This window comes from Nipponia nippon, unplaced genomic scaffold (genome assembly GCF_047370975.1).
Source record: "Nipponia nippon isolate SJK-2023a ecotype South Korea unplaced genomic scaffold, ASM4737097v1 scaffold_26, whole genome shotgun sequence".
Taxonomy (NCBI): Eukaryota; Metazoa; Chordata; class Aves; order Pelecaniformes; family Threskiornithidae; genus Nipponia; species Nipponia nippon.
The window spans coordinates 2571649-2590179 of record NW_028262343.1 but is presented as its reverse complement, the minus strand read 5'-3'; the positions used below and the strand labels follow the sequence as shown (position 1 = coordinate 2590179).

Genomic DNA, 18531 nt, shown 5'->3' with positions numbered 1-18531 from the left:
GTGATGAAGCCCTGCTTTCCTGGAGATGGCTGAACACCTGCCTGCCACGGGAAGCAGCGAATGAATTCCTTGTTTTCCTTTGCTTGCGTGCGCAGATTTGCTTTACCTATTAAACTGTCTTTATCTCAACCCACAAATTTTTTTCACTTTTACTCTTCTGATTCTCTCCCTCATACCACCGGGGAGGGGGGAGTGAGCGAGTAGCTGTGTGGTGCTTAGTTGCTGGCTGGGGTTAAACCACAACAGTCATTTTTGGTGCCCAATGTGGGCACGAACCCACGACCCTGGGAATAAGAGTCTGGCAGTTTATTATACAGTGGGGCCTCCTCAGCACATCACCTCCTTCTCTGGTGATATGATCATGATCACTTCATGATCACTTCCAAGATTCCTGGGCGACTGGGATTCCCTATTCGAGCTCTGTTTTAAGGAATCCTAAGAGAAAAGGTAACTGAGAGCTGGTAACAACTAACAAGAAGGAAAATGTAATTTTGAAAAATTATTATACTGATTTAAAGAAGTGGGATAGGGCTAATTAAGAAGTAGGAACAAGAGTATGCGTACAGCAGAAGCTGCACACCCCAGCAGTGAGCTGTGCTCAGAGAGCAGGTTAAATCTAGAACAGAGCAAGCCTGAGCTCTGGGAGCCTGTAGAGGAGCACAGTGGAAAACAGCCTGTAATGTTTTCAAAATGAATTTGTTCCTCCCAGAAGGTGGAACAAACAGTAATTAATCCACAGGTAGACTGAATGTGAATTAAACCTCTCATTTACTGTACGTTAGCAAGAGGAAATGTAAGGATTCCTTGCAGAAAACTTCTTCAGACAGAGCACCAGATTTTTGTTCTCTGTTCTTTCTCTTGAAGATTGGCTTCTGTTCAAAGACACTGGGACAAGAGCAAAAAATGATTTATTAAGAAAAAAAATCTGTATCATTAATATTTACTGTCCTCCTGCCAGATCCATCTCAAGGCAAACTGTCGACAGGAGATAATTGTTGCTTCACCAGATTATGCTGACATAAAATTATACAACACAAAAACTGAGCTTTGTACTTCTATGACTAACAAAAGCTTTAGTGTTTTAATCTCAATTTACAGCATTAAATGGCTTAGAAAGCAGAACAATGCAGATTAAATACAGAAGTAATATTTGAATGAGTCAAGTGTAAGAATAACTGAGTCAAATTCAAGAAACCTGAGAGTTATAACAGTTAATTGATCCAGAAAGCAACTTTTATACACAAATTGGTAGATTGTGCTAGGAGCTGGTCTTGTGTTCCTGTGCACTGTGAGTATAAATGAATGCCAAGGATAAGGCGCTTGGCTCCCCTTTCCAGCCCCTTGTGAGCTCTAGGCCATACTCTCTGATGTCTTTCATTCATTAGCAGGATACTTTGCTCCTGGCTCTGTGCAGCCCATCCAGTGTCCTCCTCCACCACTATCCCCGCCCTGGGGACTCTTCAGAAAACAAAACCACACACCCCCATGCTGCTTTGTGCTATCCACAAGCAACTGAAAACCCATTTATCTTGCTTCAACATTGTGGTGGGTTGACCTTGGCTGGATGCCAGGTGCCCACCAAGCTGCTCTATCACCCGCCCTCCTCAGCTGGACAGGGGAGAGAAAATATGATGAAAGGCTTGTGGGTAGATATAAGGACAGGGAGATTACTCAGCAATTACCATCACAAGCAAAACAGACTCGACTCAGGGAAATTAATTTTATTTATTGCCAATCACCACCAGAGTAGGGTAATGAGAAATGAAACCAAATCTTAAAACACCTTCTCCCCACCCCTCCCTTCTTCCCAGGCTCAACTTCACTCCTGATTTCTCTACCTCCTCCCCCTCCCCAGTGGTGCAGGGGGAGGGGGAATGGGGGTTGCAGTCATTTCATCATACATTGTCTGTGCTGCTCCTTCCTCCTCACTCTCTTTCCCTGCTCCATTGTGGGGTCCCTCCCACGGGAGACAGTCCTCCACAAGCTTCTCCAACGTGAGTCCTTCCCACGGGCTGCAGTTTTTCACAAACTGATCCAGCATGGGTCCTTTCCACTTGTCCTTTCCACAGGGTGCAGTCCTTCAGGAACAGACTGCTCCAGTGTGGATCCCCCACAGGGTCACAAGTCCTGCCAGCAAACCTGCTCCAGCGTGGGCTCTTCTCTCCATGGGTCCACAGGTCCTGCCAGGAGCCTGCTCCAGTGCAGGCTCTCCACAGGGTCACAGCCTCCTTTGGGCATCCACCTGCTCTGGCGTGGGGTCCTCCATGGGCTGCAGGTGGATATCTGCTCCACCGTGGACCTCCATGGGCTGCAGGGAAACAACCTGCTTCACCATGGTCTTCACCATGGGCTGCAGGGGAATCTCTGCTCTGGTGCCTGGAGCACCTCCTCCTCCTCCTTCTTCACTGACCTTGGTGTCTGCAGGGTTGTTTCTCTCACATATTCTCACTCCTCTCTCTTCCGGCTGCTGTTGCGCAGCAGTTTTTTTCCCCTTCTTAAATATGTTACCACAGAGGCACTACCACTATTGCTGATTGGCTCAGCTTTGGCCAGCTTGGAGCTGGCTGGCATTGGCTCTATCAGACATAGGGGCAGCTTCTGGCAGCTTCTCACAGAAGCCATCCCTATAGACCCCCCACTACCAAAACCTTGCCACACAAACCCAATAAAGACATTTTTTTCTTTTCTTGTTGCAAAGGCTGTAAAAGAAAAACTTAGTAATCATCAGGCTATGGATGTGATGAAACTATTGCTGGTGTGCTGGTTGGGGTTACCTTGCGCTTGCGCTCTGTCTCTGTGTGCCTTATCTGAAAAGTAGGTTGTTGGCTATTGGAGGCAGAAACTGTGAGCAGAGCTGCCAGGCTCTGTGGTAATGCAAATAAATAACCAAAATGAGAGAGCTGCAGGCAGGCGAGCCCCAGGGACTGAGCAGTGGCTACAGAAAGGCAAGGATATAGGCAATTAAGCATAAACTTCTGTCAAAGAAGCAAAGATGTAAGGGACCTGGCCAGGCTCTGCCCTGTGGACGCTGGTATGAGAAATCAGTGCTGAGGATTTACCATGTTTTTTCCCCCTGTGGATTGTCTAGTCACAGACTGGCCTGTAAGTGGTTTTTGCTCAACTGCATCTGCTTGGATGTGTGTTAGATGTAGATCAAGGCTACAGCATTAGCCGTAGAAACAGCCCTCTGGCTTTTTCGTGTTGCATAAAATGGTTGTGTGGTGCTCCTTAGGTCAAAGGTGGAAGAGCATAGAGACTGCCAAGCTATTTGTATCACAGTTAACCATTTTGCCTATTTAAAAGCAGAGCTTGCCTTTCCAAGCAGCATCATAACCTCTCCTGCTCTTGCTACCCCTACTATATCTTACCTTGTTCTTTCCACATGGGCATTTTTCCTTCCCTCCTTATCTGTGTTCCCAGGACCACAGAGGTGGTTCTTTTTTTTGGGTCTCTGGAAGCTGCTGCTCTGTTTACAGGTAGTTGGACAGTTAAGTGCTTTGGATTGTTGGCTTCTGCTTTAGCCCACGGTTTGCTCTGTGAGTGGTAAAGCATCTTGTGTGTATTTTTTTTAAGCTGCAGGAGTCATTGAAATGAGCTCTATCTCTTTTGTAGTTACTAGGAAGCAGGAGGCAAAGCTCCTCTTGATCTTTCTATATGAGCACCCCTTTTTGGGCAGGGAGGGAGAATCAGGAAGGGATCTTTGTATGCTGTGCAGCTCAGCCAGGTACCGGAGCTTTGAGCTGAATATGTGAAGAGTCTGTGCCTCTCTACTTGTTGTTAGCATAAAATCCAAAGAATGTCATTTCTGTTGTGGGTATGTTGAAGTGGCTTAACTGAATCATCTTTATTCACTTTTCCTAGCAAGTAGGAAGCGTTATTAATGAAATGAGAAATGATGATAAATATTAGTGATAGTGAGAAGAGGTGCATGTGTTGTTCCAAAAGTGGGGTCATTAGCCCAGTGTGCAAACGTCAACTGACACACAGTGCAGAGGTATTTTATTCATGTTTGTGCACAAAGATGGGTGCTAAATGGTAGTTCCACAAAGCTAGCACATCTTCGTACAAAACTACAGCATATTTATCCTGCTACATGATTAGTATAAACCCGCCCCAAATTACACTTATTGGTTAGTGATTAACATTTCATGCTCTATTGGTTTGCTGTATTTAAATTAGCCTCGCTTGCTATGCAAATTAGCACGCATGCTCCTTTCGGGGGGGGGGGGGGCAAGTCTTTCCAGTCCTGAATTGAGTCGATGGTCTCGATATTCCCTCGCTGCTTTTACCTTTCACCCAGTTTTATCTGTCCTCATGCTGCTTTGGCAATCATCCAACCTTTGGCGCCAGGATGTTCCCTTTTATCAGTCTGTTAGCTCCTCTTCAAGGGTATAGTCGTTAGTTTTTCACGGTTCGTTGATAAAATAAATACTTTAGCTCCTTCTCCTAATTGCCAGATCCTTTTCGCAGAGCACGCATGGTTCATAGTTTTGCAGGAAGTAGAAAATGCCACTTTCTGCAGGATATCAGATGTCCTGAGAAGCTTTCTGTCTGCACTGAAATGGAGTAGAAGGTAGGTTCGGTAGTGAAAACATTACTTTTTTTTTCTTTTATTATGCTAGGCCAGTATAGGATTCACAAAGTTAGCTAAGGGGGAAAAAAAAAGAAACCACAACAGGTGAGAATCTGACTGTATTCACAGCCCATAATTAAGACTTTTCTCCAAATTTTTTTTTTCACCTTTGAAAAAACTGCTGTAGTTTATCAAACTGTGGGCTGCAGTCAATATTTCTCCAGGAATTTTCTATACTCTTAAAAAAAAAAAAAATTCAGTAAAATCCTGATGAATACACTTGACAGTGCTGCAGCCTTTTGGGGGGGCTGAGTTTTGGGTAATGGCGTTTCAGCTTGGGGCATACATAACATGAACCAGTAGCTTTCAGGAGTTCTTCAGTGCTCAGTTTTTGGTAAAAAGAGATGGATGTAACTTCTCAGTCCTGCTTGTGACTCAGCCATAAGCCAGGTTTGCAGTTAAACATAGGCTCTCTAGGTTTGATAGTGATGGGGGGGGTAAACCTTAAAAACTTCCTTGGTGGCAGCAGCTACATTAGCATTTCAGATTTGGTTTATTACTTCCGTGATGGTGATTTTTAACTACCTTGTGATTATTAGAGAAAAACAGCAACTGGACCATACCAATGTAGAGTTAGAAAAAATACATCATGTAGTCACGCTGGTTATACAGAACAGGAAACTAGTGATGAATAGAGGAGAAGGAATTGCTTGTTTTTAGTCTGAAACAGCTGCTGGGCTCAGCAGGATGAAAGCACAGCTTATCCAGGTCTGTCCAAGATAAAGCAATACTTAATGCAGTTTGGCCAATCAGCCAGGAAACACTGCATAAAATTTGTCATTGGTTCTTAAATGTAAGCAGTGATGAAATCCCTTCACAGAGAATGGATATCACTCACTAATGGATTTTGCTGCCACAAATAATGACATTTAGTTCATTCATGCCCGTGGTGTTGTGTCATCATTAGAAAAACACTGGAGGAAGGACTTTCTTTTGTGAACTATCTGGCATTCGTAGACATTAATTTTAGACAGTTGGATAATGGTTTTTGCATTTTGTGTATATTAACTGCTTACTAGCTAGGATCTAATTTTTCTTTCTCAACGAGGAAGGTTTTTTGCAGCTGGCTGAATTTCTTTAAACAAACAATTAAGAAAACCTAACATATTGCAAAATGGGCTAGTCTAACTAACTGAATTGAAGAAGATGTAAACAAGTCTTTACAGCTGTTTTTGGTATAATCTGTTAGTATAGGGTAGAAAAAAACACTTTTCTATTTTATTACTTAGTAGAAATTTGTGGATTGGCTGAAATCTATGGATGAACCAGCACCGTACATAAAAAGCACAACTTTCAGCCTGCTTCTAGAAGATGATAACACATTTACCAGCTATTTTCCTCAAGGTGCCAGGTTAAATAAAGGGATTTACAGTGCAGGACAACTAAATCAGTAATGTTTATGGGATCTGGAAGGCTGTATTCATTTTCTGGATAAACTGGTTGTGTTTAAGCAAAAACTATTTTGCATAATTATTCCTCTTCTTATAAGTAAAATTTTAAAGAAAACAGAAAGCAAATTTTGATACGTATGAGCTGTCCTGATGTTTAGTTACATACAATATTTAGTTAAGACAACAAAAAAATGTTTCTACAAATACATTAACAACTAAAGGAGAGCTAAGGAGAATCTCCATCCTTTATTGGATGCGGGGGGGAAACATAGTGACAGAGGACAAGGAAAAGGCTGAGGTACTTAATGCCTTCTTTGCCTCAGTCTTTGATAGTCAGACCAGTTGTTCTTGGGGTACCCAGCCCCCTGAGCTGGAAGACAGGGACGGGGAGCAGAATGAAGCCCCCATAATCCAAGGGGAAATGGTTAGCAACCTGCTACACCATGTAGACGCACACAAGTCTATGGGGCCGGATGGGATCCACCCAAGGGTACTGAGGGAGCTGGCAGAAGTGCTCACCAAGCCATCATCTATTAGCAGTCCTGGCTAACTGGGGAGGTCCCAGTTGACTGGAAGTTAGCAAATGTGATGCCCATTTACAAGAAGGGCTGGAAGGAGAATCCGGGAAACTACAGGCCTGTCAGCCTGACCTCGGTGCCAGGGAAGGTTATGGAGCAGATCATCCTGAGTACCATCACATGGCATGTACGGGACAACCACGGGATCAGGCCCAGTCAGCATGGGTTTATGAAAGGCAGGTCCTGCTTGACTAACCTGATCTCCTTCTATGTCAAGGTGACCCACAGTGGACAGGGGAAAGGCTGTGGATGTTGTCTGCCTGGAATTTAGTAAAGCCTTTGACACCATTTCCTACAGCATGCTCCTGGAGAAACTGGCTGCTCATGACTTGGATGGGCATGCTCTTTGCTGGGTAAAAAACTGGCTGGATGGCTGAGTCCAAAGAGTGGTGGTGAATGGAGTTAAATCCAGTTGGTGGCCGGTCACAAGTGGTGTTCCCCAGGGCTCAGTATTGGGGCTGGTGCTGTTCAATATCTTTATCAACGATCTGGATGAGGGGATTGAGTGCACCCTCAGTAAGTTTGCAGATGACACCAAGTTGGGTAGGAATGTTGATCTGCTGGAGGGCAGGAAGGGCCTGCAGAGGGATCTGGACAAGCTGGATCAATGGGCTGAGGCCAATTGTATGAGATTCAACAATTCATGTATGAGATTCAACAAAGTGCCGGGTCCTGCACTTGGGTCACAACAACCCCATGCAATGCTACAGGCTTGGGGAGGAGTGGCTGGAGAGCTGCCTGGCAGAAAAGGACCTGGGGGTGCTGGTCGACAGCTGGCTGATATGAGCCAGCAGTGTGCTCAGGTGGCCAAGAAGGCCAATAGCATCCTGGCTTGCATCAGGAATAGTGTGGCCAGCAGGACCAGGGAAGTGATTGTCCCATTGTACTCAGCACTGTGCTCAGGTGGCCAAGAAGGCCAATAGCATCCTGGCTTGCATCAGGAATAGTGTGGCCAGCAGGACCAGGGAAGTGATTGTCCCATTGTACTCAGCACTGGTGAGGCTGGACCTCGAGTACTGTGTTCAGTTTTGGGCCCCTCACTACAAGAAGGACATCGAGGTGCTGGAGTGTGTCCAGAGAAGGGCAATGAAGCTGGTGAAGGGTCTGGAGAACAAGTCTTATGAGGAGCAGCTGAGGGAACTGGGGTTGTTTAGTCTGGAGAAGAGAAGGCTGAGGAGAGACCTTATCGCTCTCTACAACTACCTGAAAGGAGGTTGTAGCAAGGTGGGGGTCAGTCTCTTTTCCCAAGTAACAAGCGATAGGACGAGAAGAAATGGCCTCAAGCTGCACCAGGGGAGGTTTAGACTGGATATTAGGAAAAATTTCTTCACCGAAAGGGTAGTCAGGCATTGGAACAGACTGCTCAGGGAAGTGGTTGAGTCTCCATCCCTGGAGATATTTAAAAGATGTGCAGATGTAGCATTTTTAGGGACATGGTTTAGTGGTGGACTTGGCAGTGCTAGGTTAACGGTTGGCCTTGATCTTAAAGGTCTTTTCCAACCTAAACAATTCTATGATTCTATACCTTATAGGAAGGAGATCTGGTTTTAACTCATTGTTTCTCACAGAAGCCACCCCTGTAGCCCCCCTGCTACCAAAACCTTGCCACACAAACCCAATACACAGGGTTCAGATGAGAGCATTGTAGCCACTAGCATATTAGGCATTTTGATTAAATCTCTCATCTTTGTACAAAGACACATCATGTGTACAGGGACTCTAATGTGACTTTTCATTTCCTTAATGAAGCCCTTCACTGCTTAGATACAGACTGGTCCTCATAGGAGAGAAAACTATCAATACAAGTGACAATCAATCAGATGGGCAAAACATCTAGTTTGAGCTTTTTACTTCCAGGCTGAGGCACAGCAGGGTGTTCAGGTGGTTTAGCAAGATCAGGAGTTGAAGCTTTTGCTCATGCATCACTAGAAATGTGCTTTCCTTCTGCAGCAGTTGATCACCTGTTTAGAGGATCCCAGTGTTACCTATGCACTGGCGGTGGGTACTTAGATCCGTTAGTTTGTGTCTGACTCCAGAATCCCTTCATTGTGAAAGCAGCTTATTGAACTGGCTGTATTATTTGTCTACTATGTCCTGCTGTGGCCAAATAAGCAGATGCAGTTTGAGATTTTATTTTTTCCAGGCAAGAAATTCAAGGTAGGAGAAATCCAGAGGAAAAAGGCAAAAATGTTTATGACGAATGACTAAATAAAGCTGAAAGAGGGCTAGCTAAATACAAATTCAAAAGTGGATGCAAACATTCCTAAGTATTTGAAATGTGCAAGTATAAACAGTAGGTAGAGATGCTCAAATGTCTTGCAAGCTCTGTATACCTAGCAATAATGTGTGAAAACAAAGAATGTAGAAGGAATACAGGGATTAAAATTAAGAACAAAGTCATTATCATATGAAACAAACCTTTCATAAGAAAAATCATAGGATAGCTCCAAGTTTAGATAAAACACTACACAGTATATACTAGGGAACAATCAGTAAAAGAAGGATGGATGGGGAAGAGTCATCTTCTCCCAATGCTGGTACTTATGAGTGAGTAGTCACCCTGATAACCATCACTACATGTGCTGTGTTTGGTGTTAAATTGATCATTTGTTAAACTTTTCTCTTTTCTTTCTGTTTTTATTTCTAGGCCTCTTCCTTATCTTAGGCTTGATGCTTTACCCTGCAGGTTGGGGATGCCAGAAAGCAATAAGCTATTGTGGACCTTATGCTTCTGCTTACAAACTAGGAGACTGCTCCTTGGGCTGGGCTTTCTACACAGCTATTGGTGGCACTATTATGACGTTCATCTGTGCAGTCTTCTCGGCGCAAGCTGAAATAGCCACATCCAGTGACAAAGTGCAAGAACAAATAGAAGAAGGAAAAAACCTTATCTGCCTCCTTTAACTCCAGTGGGAAAAACATCAGCAGGAAAAACACCAGCGTGTGGATCTTAATTTGCTTTCCATTGACTGGACAAGCAGATCCGCTTACTTGTTTCCACCATTTGTGTGATTGAGCCCCATACATTCCAGCCCTGAACTATTGAAATGGTCTTTCTTCCTTGCTGGGCAATGAGGATCAAAGGATCCCAAGAAAGCAGAATGTAAATACTTGGGGAATTTTTTAGTTTCATTCTATTATCAGGATGCAGTGGAATTTACTAATCCAATTGGGGAGGTGCGGAATCATGTGTATATAGCAGGAATGTTGTTGTTATAACTGACAAATTCTGATTGATTGGATTGTCTTACCTACCTTGGTCACTTTGAAGAATTTGGATTTAAAATAATAAAAGCCAGCACAGTTTTTTTTCTTATACAAAGGAGAAGCCTATTTTAATTAGGCTTTTTTTCCAAGGGCTCCCCTCACCTGTGAATATTTTACCACCACCTGATTTGGTACAATACTTTTCATTGAGGTGCTTTTTGATACTGAACTTCCTTAAAGTACAGTGCCTTCTTGGATAGCAAGTATATGATGGAGAGAGCAAAGTTGACGCGACGCCATTTACACCAATCTTTAAGCAGTTAAAGTTGAGTCCCTGCCAGGTTTCTTTGTCTTGAAACTTATAGTGCAAGGTGTATGCCACTTGTTACTTAGCAGGTAAATGATTCTGGTTTCATTGACTGGGCAAAGAAGCTGTTGTTACACTGGCTTTCACCTGATTCTGATAAAATTGTTAGAAATCCCATTGTTAGAAATATTTCTACAGCCTTTATTAGAAACTCCTGAAATCCCAAGCAGATGCACAGCTGGGCATTATGGTGTGAATGCCAACAGCCTGGCCTGGGCTTTAGCTTCTCCTACAAATGTAGATCACACATTGGACTTTAACAGTATTATTCTTTCTCTTGCCAGTGAAACCTCATTCCTAGTCCACAGATCAGTATGTCTCACGTCCCAGAGCCAGCTGAGTCCTTAAGAAATTTACATTTTTTCAGGAAGTCATGCCAAATTCTAAATGGCTGGGAAGATCTTTTCCCATGTTTTTAACCACATGTAGTATGGATCCTTTTCCAACTAAATCAGCAGAAATAAAACAGACCTTGCTACAAACGACATTCCTTTCTCAAAGGCAGTTAGTTGTATTGTGGCGTGTCCTGGTTTCAGCTGGGATAGAGTTAATTTTCTTCTTAGTAGCTGGTAGAGTGCTGTGTTTTGGATTTAGGATGAGAATAATGTTGATAACACTCTGATGTTTTGGTTCTTGCTGAGCAGAGTTTACACTAGTTAAGGACTTTTCAGCTTCCCATGCTCTGCCAGGTGCACAAGAAGCTGGGAGGGGGCACAGCCAGGACAGCTGACCCAGACTGGCCAAAGGGCTATTCCATACCATATGACATCATGCTCAGTATATAAGCTGGGGGAAGAAGGAGGAAGGGGGGGACGTTCAGAGTGATCGCGTTTGTCTTCCCAAGTAATCGTAACACGTGATGGAGCCCTGCTTTCCTGAGGATGGATGAATACCTGCCTGCCCATGGGAAGTAGTGAATGAATTCCTTGCTTTGCTTTGCTTGTGCGCACGGCTTTTGCTTTCCCTGTTAAACTGTCTTTATCTCAACCCATGAGTTTTCTCTTTTACTCTTCCGATTCTCTCCCCCATCCCACCGGGGGGGAGTGAGCAAGCGGCTGTGTGGTGCTTAGTTGCCGGCTGGGGTTAAACCACGAGAGGTGTCACATCACTTACTAGAACTATTTCTGAAAACAAATTTAAAAGGTATTTTAAAAAAAGGAATTATGCAACTGTGGCTTAGGATCACTGGGAAGAATTAATCTGAGAAATAATTCTAATGAAATGTTAAGTGAATTTTAGATTCCTCTTCTTACTTCTTGGTAATGTTTAACATCATCCAATACCAGTGTTGTCTCCATCACTTCACTGTATAATATGGAGCAGAGATTCTCATTTATGCCTGGTCAGTCCGTTAAAGTGTGCCATTAGTTATTTACAGCTATTAAAAAATTGTTGTTACTGTACAGGTAGATAGATAATTTCAATACACTGCTCAAGTTATTCACAATAGAAGACTTGTTCAGCAGTCATGACCGCAAGCCCAGGGCTAGCCTTGAGCATGGGCGAACACTAGCAGTCGCGGTGTTTGAGCACTATGCCTGCTGTGCAGCACAGACACCGCCTTGGCCCAGCCAAGCTATGGAGCAAACCAGGCCCAGCTCCCAGCTCCCAGCTTGCGCACATCTGTGTCCAGTGTGCATTCAAGTCACATGCTGGATGGATATGGAGGTGATCTCTGAGCCACCGTGCAAAAAACAAGGTCAATTTCTGCCAATATTAAAGAGAGATTGTTTTAATCTAGCCTCTTCTTGCATTCACCTGCTTCTGCATCCCACTTCCACCATATTCTAGTTTAAAATGGGTAATTAACTTCTAAATATTTAATTAAAAAAACCCAAAGTTATGGACTGGCACCATTTATGCCAACTGCCTGCACAAAGCAAGATTTTAACAAATCAAAATTACTAGCACAAAGCAGTGTCTGAGGACAAAAATCACAGCCAGCATGTCCTGTCCACACCTGTGTTTTTCTTCTTGTTTTTTTTTTTCCTATAACACACAAACATACCATCTGAAGAGCATGCACTTGGCTTGTCCAGCACAGCTGCAAGGTGATTCAAACCATCCTTCTGATGTTCCTCCAGAGCCCCCTACTGGAGTGTGTGCTACAGAGGCTAGGGCACTAGCTCAGCTGTGCTTTGGCTTAGAAGTAAACAGTGACCAACCTTCATATACATTACTAGCCGACCTCTGCTGTGATCTACAGAACGCTTGGAAAAATTTAATAGTGGGGTTTTTAAGTACAAAGGAAGTATTTTCAGTGGCATGTTTTGCTTTTGTTTGCATTTGTAACCAAGAAGAACCAGCTTTTCTGCTTGTTGCTGGTATACTATCAACTTGCTCTGTAACAGCATAATCAACTAACTTGCAAGAATAGCCATGTTCATCACATAACACAGATAGAAGACAGGCTGGGAAAAAATACAGAAAAAAATAATCAGAATTTCTTTTTCTCAGGGTTCTGTTTTTCTAGCAAGTGATAAGATGGTATATATTGCAGATTCAGGTGTAGGGTGCACTCATTAAATTTGACAGCTGTTTAAAGTTGTTCCTGAATTTCACCTCAGCAGTAGCTTTCAAAGATGTTTGGGGGGGGGGGGGAGAGAGAGAAATCAGCTTTAAACTAATTTAATTAATTTCATGAGGGGGCTGCAGAGTTTAACTACTTCTTGATGTACATGCACTGCATAAGATCTAGAAGAACTTGCTGCGGATTCTTTAAAACCTGTGCGCCAATTAGTTCAGCTTAACTTTGGTTTTGTGGTACTGAAAAATTCTTCAAACATCTGTGGTTTGATTGACTTTGTAAACTTATAGTCTGTAAAGTGCCATAGACTTTTTTTTTAAAATTGTAGCTTTTTTTTTTTAATATATATATATATATAAACTTGTGTGAGATGTGCAATAATGGGAATGGGTTTTGGTTTGGGGTTTTTTTTGTTTGTTTGGAGGGGGGTTTGTTTATTTTTTATGGTTTTGGTTTTAAACAAGGTATTTGAAAAGTGACTTCCCAGGGAAGAAGTGGCTGGAGTTTTGATGTTGTGGACAAACTAAGCATAGAGTAATGCAACAAAATCACTCATTTTGAAGATGAATACAACAGTAGTAACAGTCGCTTAAAGATTTAAACAAAAGCCTCTTCTAGATTGATTTGAAATACTCAGATCTATACAATACAGACAATTAAAATGTGAAGCTGTATCCATCTCTGGCAATATACAATCTAAAAGCTGAAAAGGCTCAGCAATTTTTCTTAATGGGCTTTATTTATAATGTGGCACTGCAAAAAACATTCCTATTGAGCTATTTCTGGGTTGTCTATATCACCTTTGTATCTATTTTACTCAATAAAGTTCTCTGGATTCCGAGATGTTTTTTTCAGCCAAATCATTACCATTTTGCGTTGTTATCCCACATCAGAGTATCTCATGTCCTAGTGATAAATGGAGAAGAGTTCAAGTCTTCCTTGAAAGCAGTGGGCACTGGTGCCTACCACAAGGAATGGACAGAGCCCAACAACAGCAGAGCATGGCAGCAATGTATACACCACAGCCGCCTTGTATAGGAAGAGAGGCTGTGGCAATCCAGCTAGAGTAGATTTTGAGCCATGGTTTATTTGTGGCACTGTTATTCTGTTCTTAAGTCACCACTATGTACATTTGTTAGCATGAATGATGTACCTAATGTGTTATTTCTAATCTAAATTTCAATTAAAATGTATTTTTAATCACAGTTCTCTTCCCTGTGCTGTTTTCTGTGTGTGTGCTTGCTTTCCCAACTTAGTGCTTACAACTAGCCTGTGCAAATCAGGGGAATTATCTCCCCACAACAGCACTTAAATTGTGCAATAATTCTAATCATAAAACATGACTGTATCATGCTGCACAACTGTGCTTACCATTTACAAGAAAGTTCAAAAACTGTTTAGTCTGTTGCCACTGCCACCCTAGATCTGTAAATTACAAAGAAACAGATTAAGTTGATGAAGAATTTCACTACTAAATGATGCATGCATGCGCAGGTGTCTTCAAAAACTCACATCTGCTATCTCCCAAAATAATCCCAACTGTACCTCAGAGTGCTGTTCTCTGTATTGTGTATTTGCAAACATAACTACGTCACAGTGGTCTAGATGAACTCATTTTGCCCTTCAAAGAAAACCTGGTAATAAATTCAGTACTAGAGAGCAGGTGTTACAGTTGATATGATATGAAAAAAAATCAACAGACTGTGATAGTGCCTAAAAAAAAAAAAAGGCAAGACACAGCAGTGATACAGAAGTATCAATTCATAGACAGAAATTAGGAAAATAAACAGTACCAAAGCAATGCTGTTTTCAGCAACTTCATTTTACTTTCAATAATGTTTTAGGATTCACTTAATACCTGTAAAATTTCATTCAGTAATGACAGAACATGTTTAGATTTTAACCCTCTTAAGTTTAGAGCACAAGAAAGTGGGCTGCAAGTGTTTAAGAATTTTCTTCATAACAGTTGAGTAGACTAATTCTCGTTACCCTAATGTATTATTTTGATAGTGGACATTTTGCTTCCCCATTTCAGCAGAATTATAAAAACCAAGTGAGACTTTTACATAGATCAGCCACCCTGCATGTTATCCTGACCTTTAAAAGAAAAATCCCTATATTGTTCAAAACTATACAGAGCAAACAATCAGGAAAAAAGACTTTTTTTATTCTATGACACTGTGTTAATACCATAAATATACAAAACTTCTGAACTACTCAGACATGCAACAGAGAGACAGAAGAAGTGCATTTGTAGAGAACCATGACATTCACCAGGATGGCAGAGCATTGTTAGTAATTTACAAAATATACAAACATCCCCCAGATAAATAAAACCAACTCCTAAATTACAGATCAACGACTACAGACATTCCAGTGTTTAAACTTCATACTTTGTACTCAATTTGCCACAATACTACATAATGACAACTTAAGTGGGTGCCATACTCTGATTAATAATTAGTTAATTAATAATTAATTAATAAGAGACTGTAAAATCTAGTTTGAGTTAGGTACAAAATATTTTAACAAATATCAGCCTTCTGTTGTCAAAGCTAAACTCAAACTTCTCCCTCCCTTTTGGACTGCAAAGTGTCAGAGATTTCTGGTTTAAACAATTCACGTGTAACTGAACCTTGAATTTCACTTAGGGGGTTTAAATCTGTACATTCAACCCATGACATTATAAATCAACGATCCCTATACATAGAACATTAAATATGTTTTCTCAAAGAGCAGTTAAACATTTGGGGAAAAAAAATCTACCTGCCAAATTCAGGTTCTATTCCTAATGTTTTTTCCATAATATATTCTGGTAATGTATGTGATTATGCAATATTAAAACTTAAATTAAATTGCAAGGATGATGTCCCTATGATTCATATCCAAGAGATATCAAAGAGAATTGCTTAAATTTAGATTTAAAAGTAATCCATAGTAGAGTTCCTAGATACAATCCTCAAGTTAAATAAAAAAGATTATGAAAAGAACAATCTTGATATACAGCTGCTAGAAGCGTGATGCCTGATCTCAACAGAAAATTGTGGTTTTGTCTGGAAGGTTTTTAATAATATTCCATGCAAATTTAAGTTCAATGCTAGCATGTCCACTAGTATAGAATTTTAGAGCCCCTATTACACAGAATATTTAAATGACTTTTAACTTCATGATGCAGAGACTATTTAGAAGCAAGTATATTCATTAATATGAACTTCAGCATAGGTGAAACTACTACATTTATCCAAATTCAAGCTGGATTTAAAGAAATTGGTAAAAGAAAGGAGACTAATAGGTACTTCATTCTAACAGTACAATATTGATCCAGGGATTAAGCTAAGGGTTTTATTTTTTGTAATGCTCTTATGTTATTATGTTATTATACACTGTAGTGAAAAAGAATTAATCTATGAAAGTCTGTCCACATTCAGAACATGGAGGGGCCTCAGAATTTTATGCTCAGTCTTACTAAAGGTAATTCACTTTAAGAGCTGAATTAATTTCAACTACAGTGTGTACTTATGCAGGTTGTAGGATGTGGTCCCTTCCTGTTTTAATTTTCTAAAACAGATTTTAAAAAAAAAGCCCAAGTATTGTGCATAAAACTCATGAGGCAATCCAAGAATATCAAATAGCCTTCAAAGGAGAGAAACATCACTTTATAGTAAGACTTGATTAAATTCTAGAATATTTTGATGGTACGTACCATTATGGATTGTTCAGTTCCACAGCACCAATTTAACCTCTTAGGCCTCCAGTTCAATGAGTTAAAATTTAACTTTGTGAAAGACGAAGATTTCTCACTTTTCCAACTCAAAATATTTTAAAAGCTTTTGTTCCCAGCTTAAATCAAATCACAGAGATGGCTGAGTTGCGTTAAAATGAAATAATGTATCATCTGTTACATTCCATTTCTTAAAAAGCTTGATTTTAGACAATAGAAAATTAAATACTGTATATTTCGATTTTTGGACAAGCAGTAAACAGAGTGACTGACAAGGCTAGAGATTTAGTACCACTGTTAAACACAAAACTACACTAAAAAAAAATTTAAAAAAACCCCAAACACAAAAATACCACTGCATGTAAGAGGAAAGGGGGGCATGAAACTAGTGTTCTAAAGGTCAATATTTGTTTCTTTTCCAGCAAAACGATTACCCCAAGACATGAATACTGAAATTAAAAATAGCAAATCATTTAGCTCTGAGATTGAAACCATCAGTTAACTTCCTTAAACTGTACACTGCATTATACATTCTATTACAGAGAATGTTTCTGCACCATACTCATTTCTCACAGGTAGAGAATACTCCATGAAAACAGATACAAACAAACGCTATAATTATAAAGTGGTGCAGGTAAATTCTGGACCAAAACACTATTTAAACAAGATCAGATAACTCAACAGTATTCATGCAAACTTACAGGTTTATATCAAAAGACTTATCCTAAAAATAAAACAAGAAAAGAATTTATATCTATCTTACTTGTATTTGTCCTCTAGCAGCTGCTGAAATTGCAAAAGCAGTAGCCAAACCTAACTTTCTAGATCTCTCAGTCTACCCCACTTCTTATAGCAGAAATAGGGAAAACAGTTCTTACAAAGAAAAAAAAAAGATCCAAAGTGCTTTCCTGAAGTTAAAAAAAAAAACAGAGTGAACCACTAAAAACCCCTCCAAATTCTTAATATATTTATTTGATCATTATATACCACAATTCATTCTCAGGCCAATTGTTGAAATTATTTATCCTCCATAAAATATGGAAGGCTTTATATTCTAGAATGCAACACTTTAAAGAAGGGCAGAGAATGGTTATCTTTTTAAAATAAATAAATTTATAATAAAATAAAACAAACATTTCCCATTTTACCCATGCACAGCTGCAGAAGAGACAAACATGCTGTGTGTATTTTGATCTATGTTTTTAGGGAATATAATAAATGACTGGAAAATAAAGTACAATTAAAGAGAACCGTCATGACTTTTTATATGTCCCTACATTTAGTTACCCTTGAACGCATTCTGAGCTGCACTGGTTGCTGCTGTTGATGCGGCGTTGGCTGCAGCAGTTTGCACAGTTTTGTTGGACATCACTCCCGTTGCAAACTCCTGCTGCGCTTTCTCAAAACTAGCACCAGTTGTGCGGTAGAGACCATGCACCTAGGGAGATGTAAAAGCAGTGAAAAAAGTGTGCCAAGCCTTCCATTTCTTGGTAGAGTAATAGCAAAGTTTCAAACACAAAGCAGAGCTGTGTGGTGGAGAAATCTGGGGGTTTTTTTTCCACAAATCCTTCAACTTTTGATTGCCCTGCTGTGCATGGACAGTTTGACTGTAGGGATATCTGTAACTTTTTGCAAGTTCAGAGGGGTTTTGTAGGTCTTCACTAAAATGTGTGTGGTATCTACTGTCCGAAATAACATTTAAATACACAAACAGGCTGCATCCTTAGCATAACGCAGGACCCATAGCTTGCAAAAGCATCTTCTGTCTCAATTTGTATAAAACTTGGTGTACTCATTAAAAGAGTTTGTAAGTGTGCATGTTAAAAGAAACAGCAGGAAACAAAACCAAAAAAGTATTTTTGAATCTACTGTGTCAATAACATTCTGGCAAACTTTTTTCTACATAAATTTTTTAGAAACATCTTAATTTCTCTGATTGACATGGTTACAAGAACCTATTAAGCTAAGCTATGACTGAACATTAGAAAGCATAAAATATCCCAATAATGCAGATAAATATCTGCTAAACTAGTGTGATGACCAATTGCTCTGCATAATAAGCAAAGGTATTAAACAATATAGCTTATAATCTCTAGTACAACAAAAA

At 40.5% G+C, this 18531-nt stretch overlaps 2 protein-coding genes and 1 pseudogene across 9 annotated transcripts in view; 2 read left to right on the top strand and 1 right to left on the bottom strand.

The window, feature by feature from the left end:
- Positions 1 to 13350, top strand: part of LOC104021652 (LHFPL tetraspan subfamily member 2 protein) — a 97484-nt gene extending 84134 nt beyond the window's left edge. Inside the window, exon 3 of the mRNA XM_087762637.1 lies at positions 9250 to 13350. Coding sequence (XP_087618763.1) covers positions 9250 to 9506 — 257 coding nt within the window. The 3' untranslated portion in view covers positions 9507 to 13350. The remainder of the gene's footprint in view (positions 1 to 9249) is intronic.
- The window catches only part of LOC104014005 (secretory carrier-associated membrane protein 1), a 92800-nt gene continuing 75993 nt past the window's right edge, over positions 1725 to 18531 (bottom strand). For 2 of the 8 annotated variants that reach the window (XM_087762630.1, XM_087762635.1), the window contains 3 exons: positions 17712 to 17862; positions 14075 to 14128; positions 1725 to 4556 (listed from right to left, as the gene is read on the bottom strand). In XM_087762630.1, the coding sequence (XP_087618756.1) occupies positions 4483 to 4556; positions 14075 to 14128; positions 17712 to 17862 (279 nt within the window). In that variant the 3' untranslated portion in view covers positions 1725 to 4482. The other 6 variants (XR_015705884.1, XM_087762631.1, XM_087762634.1 and 3 more) reach the window with 6 other exon arrangements.
- On the top strand, positions 9572 to 13350 carry LOC148055151 (uncharacterized; annotated as a pseudogene).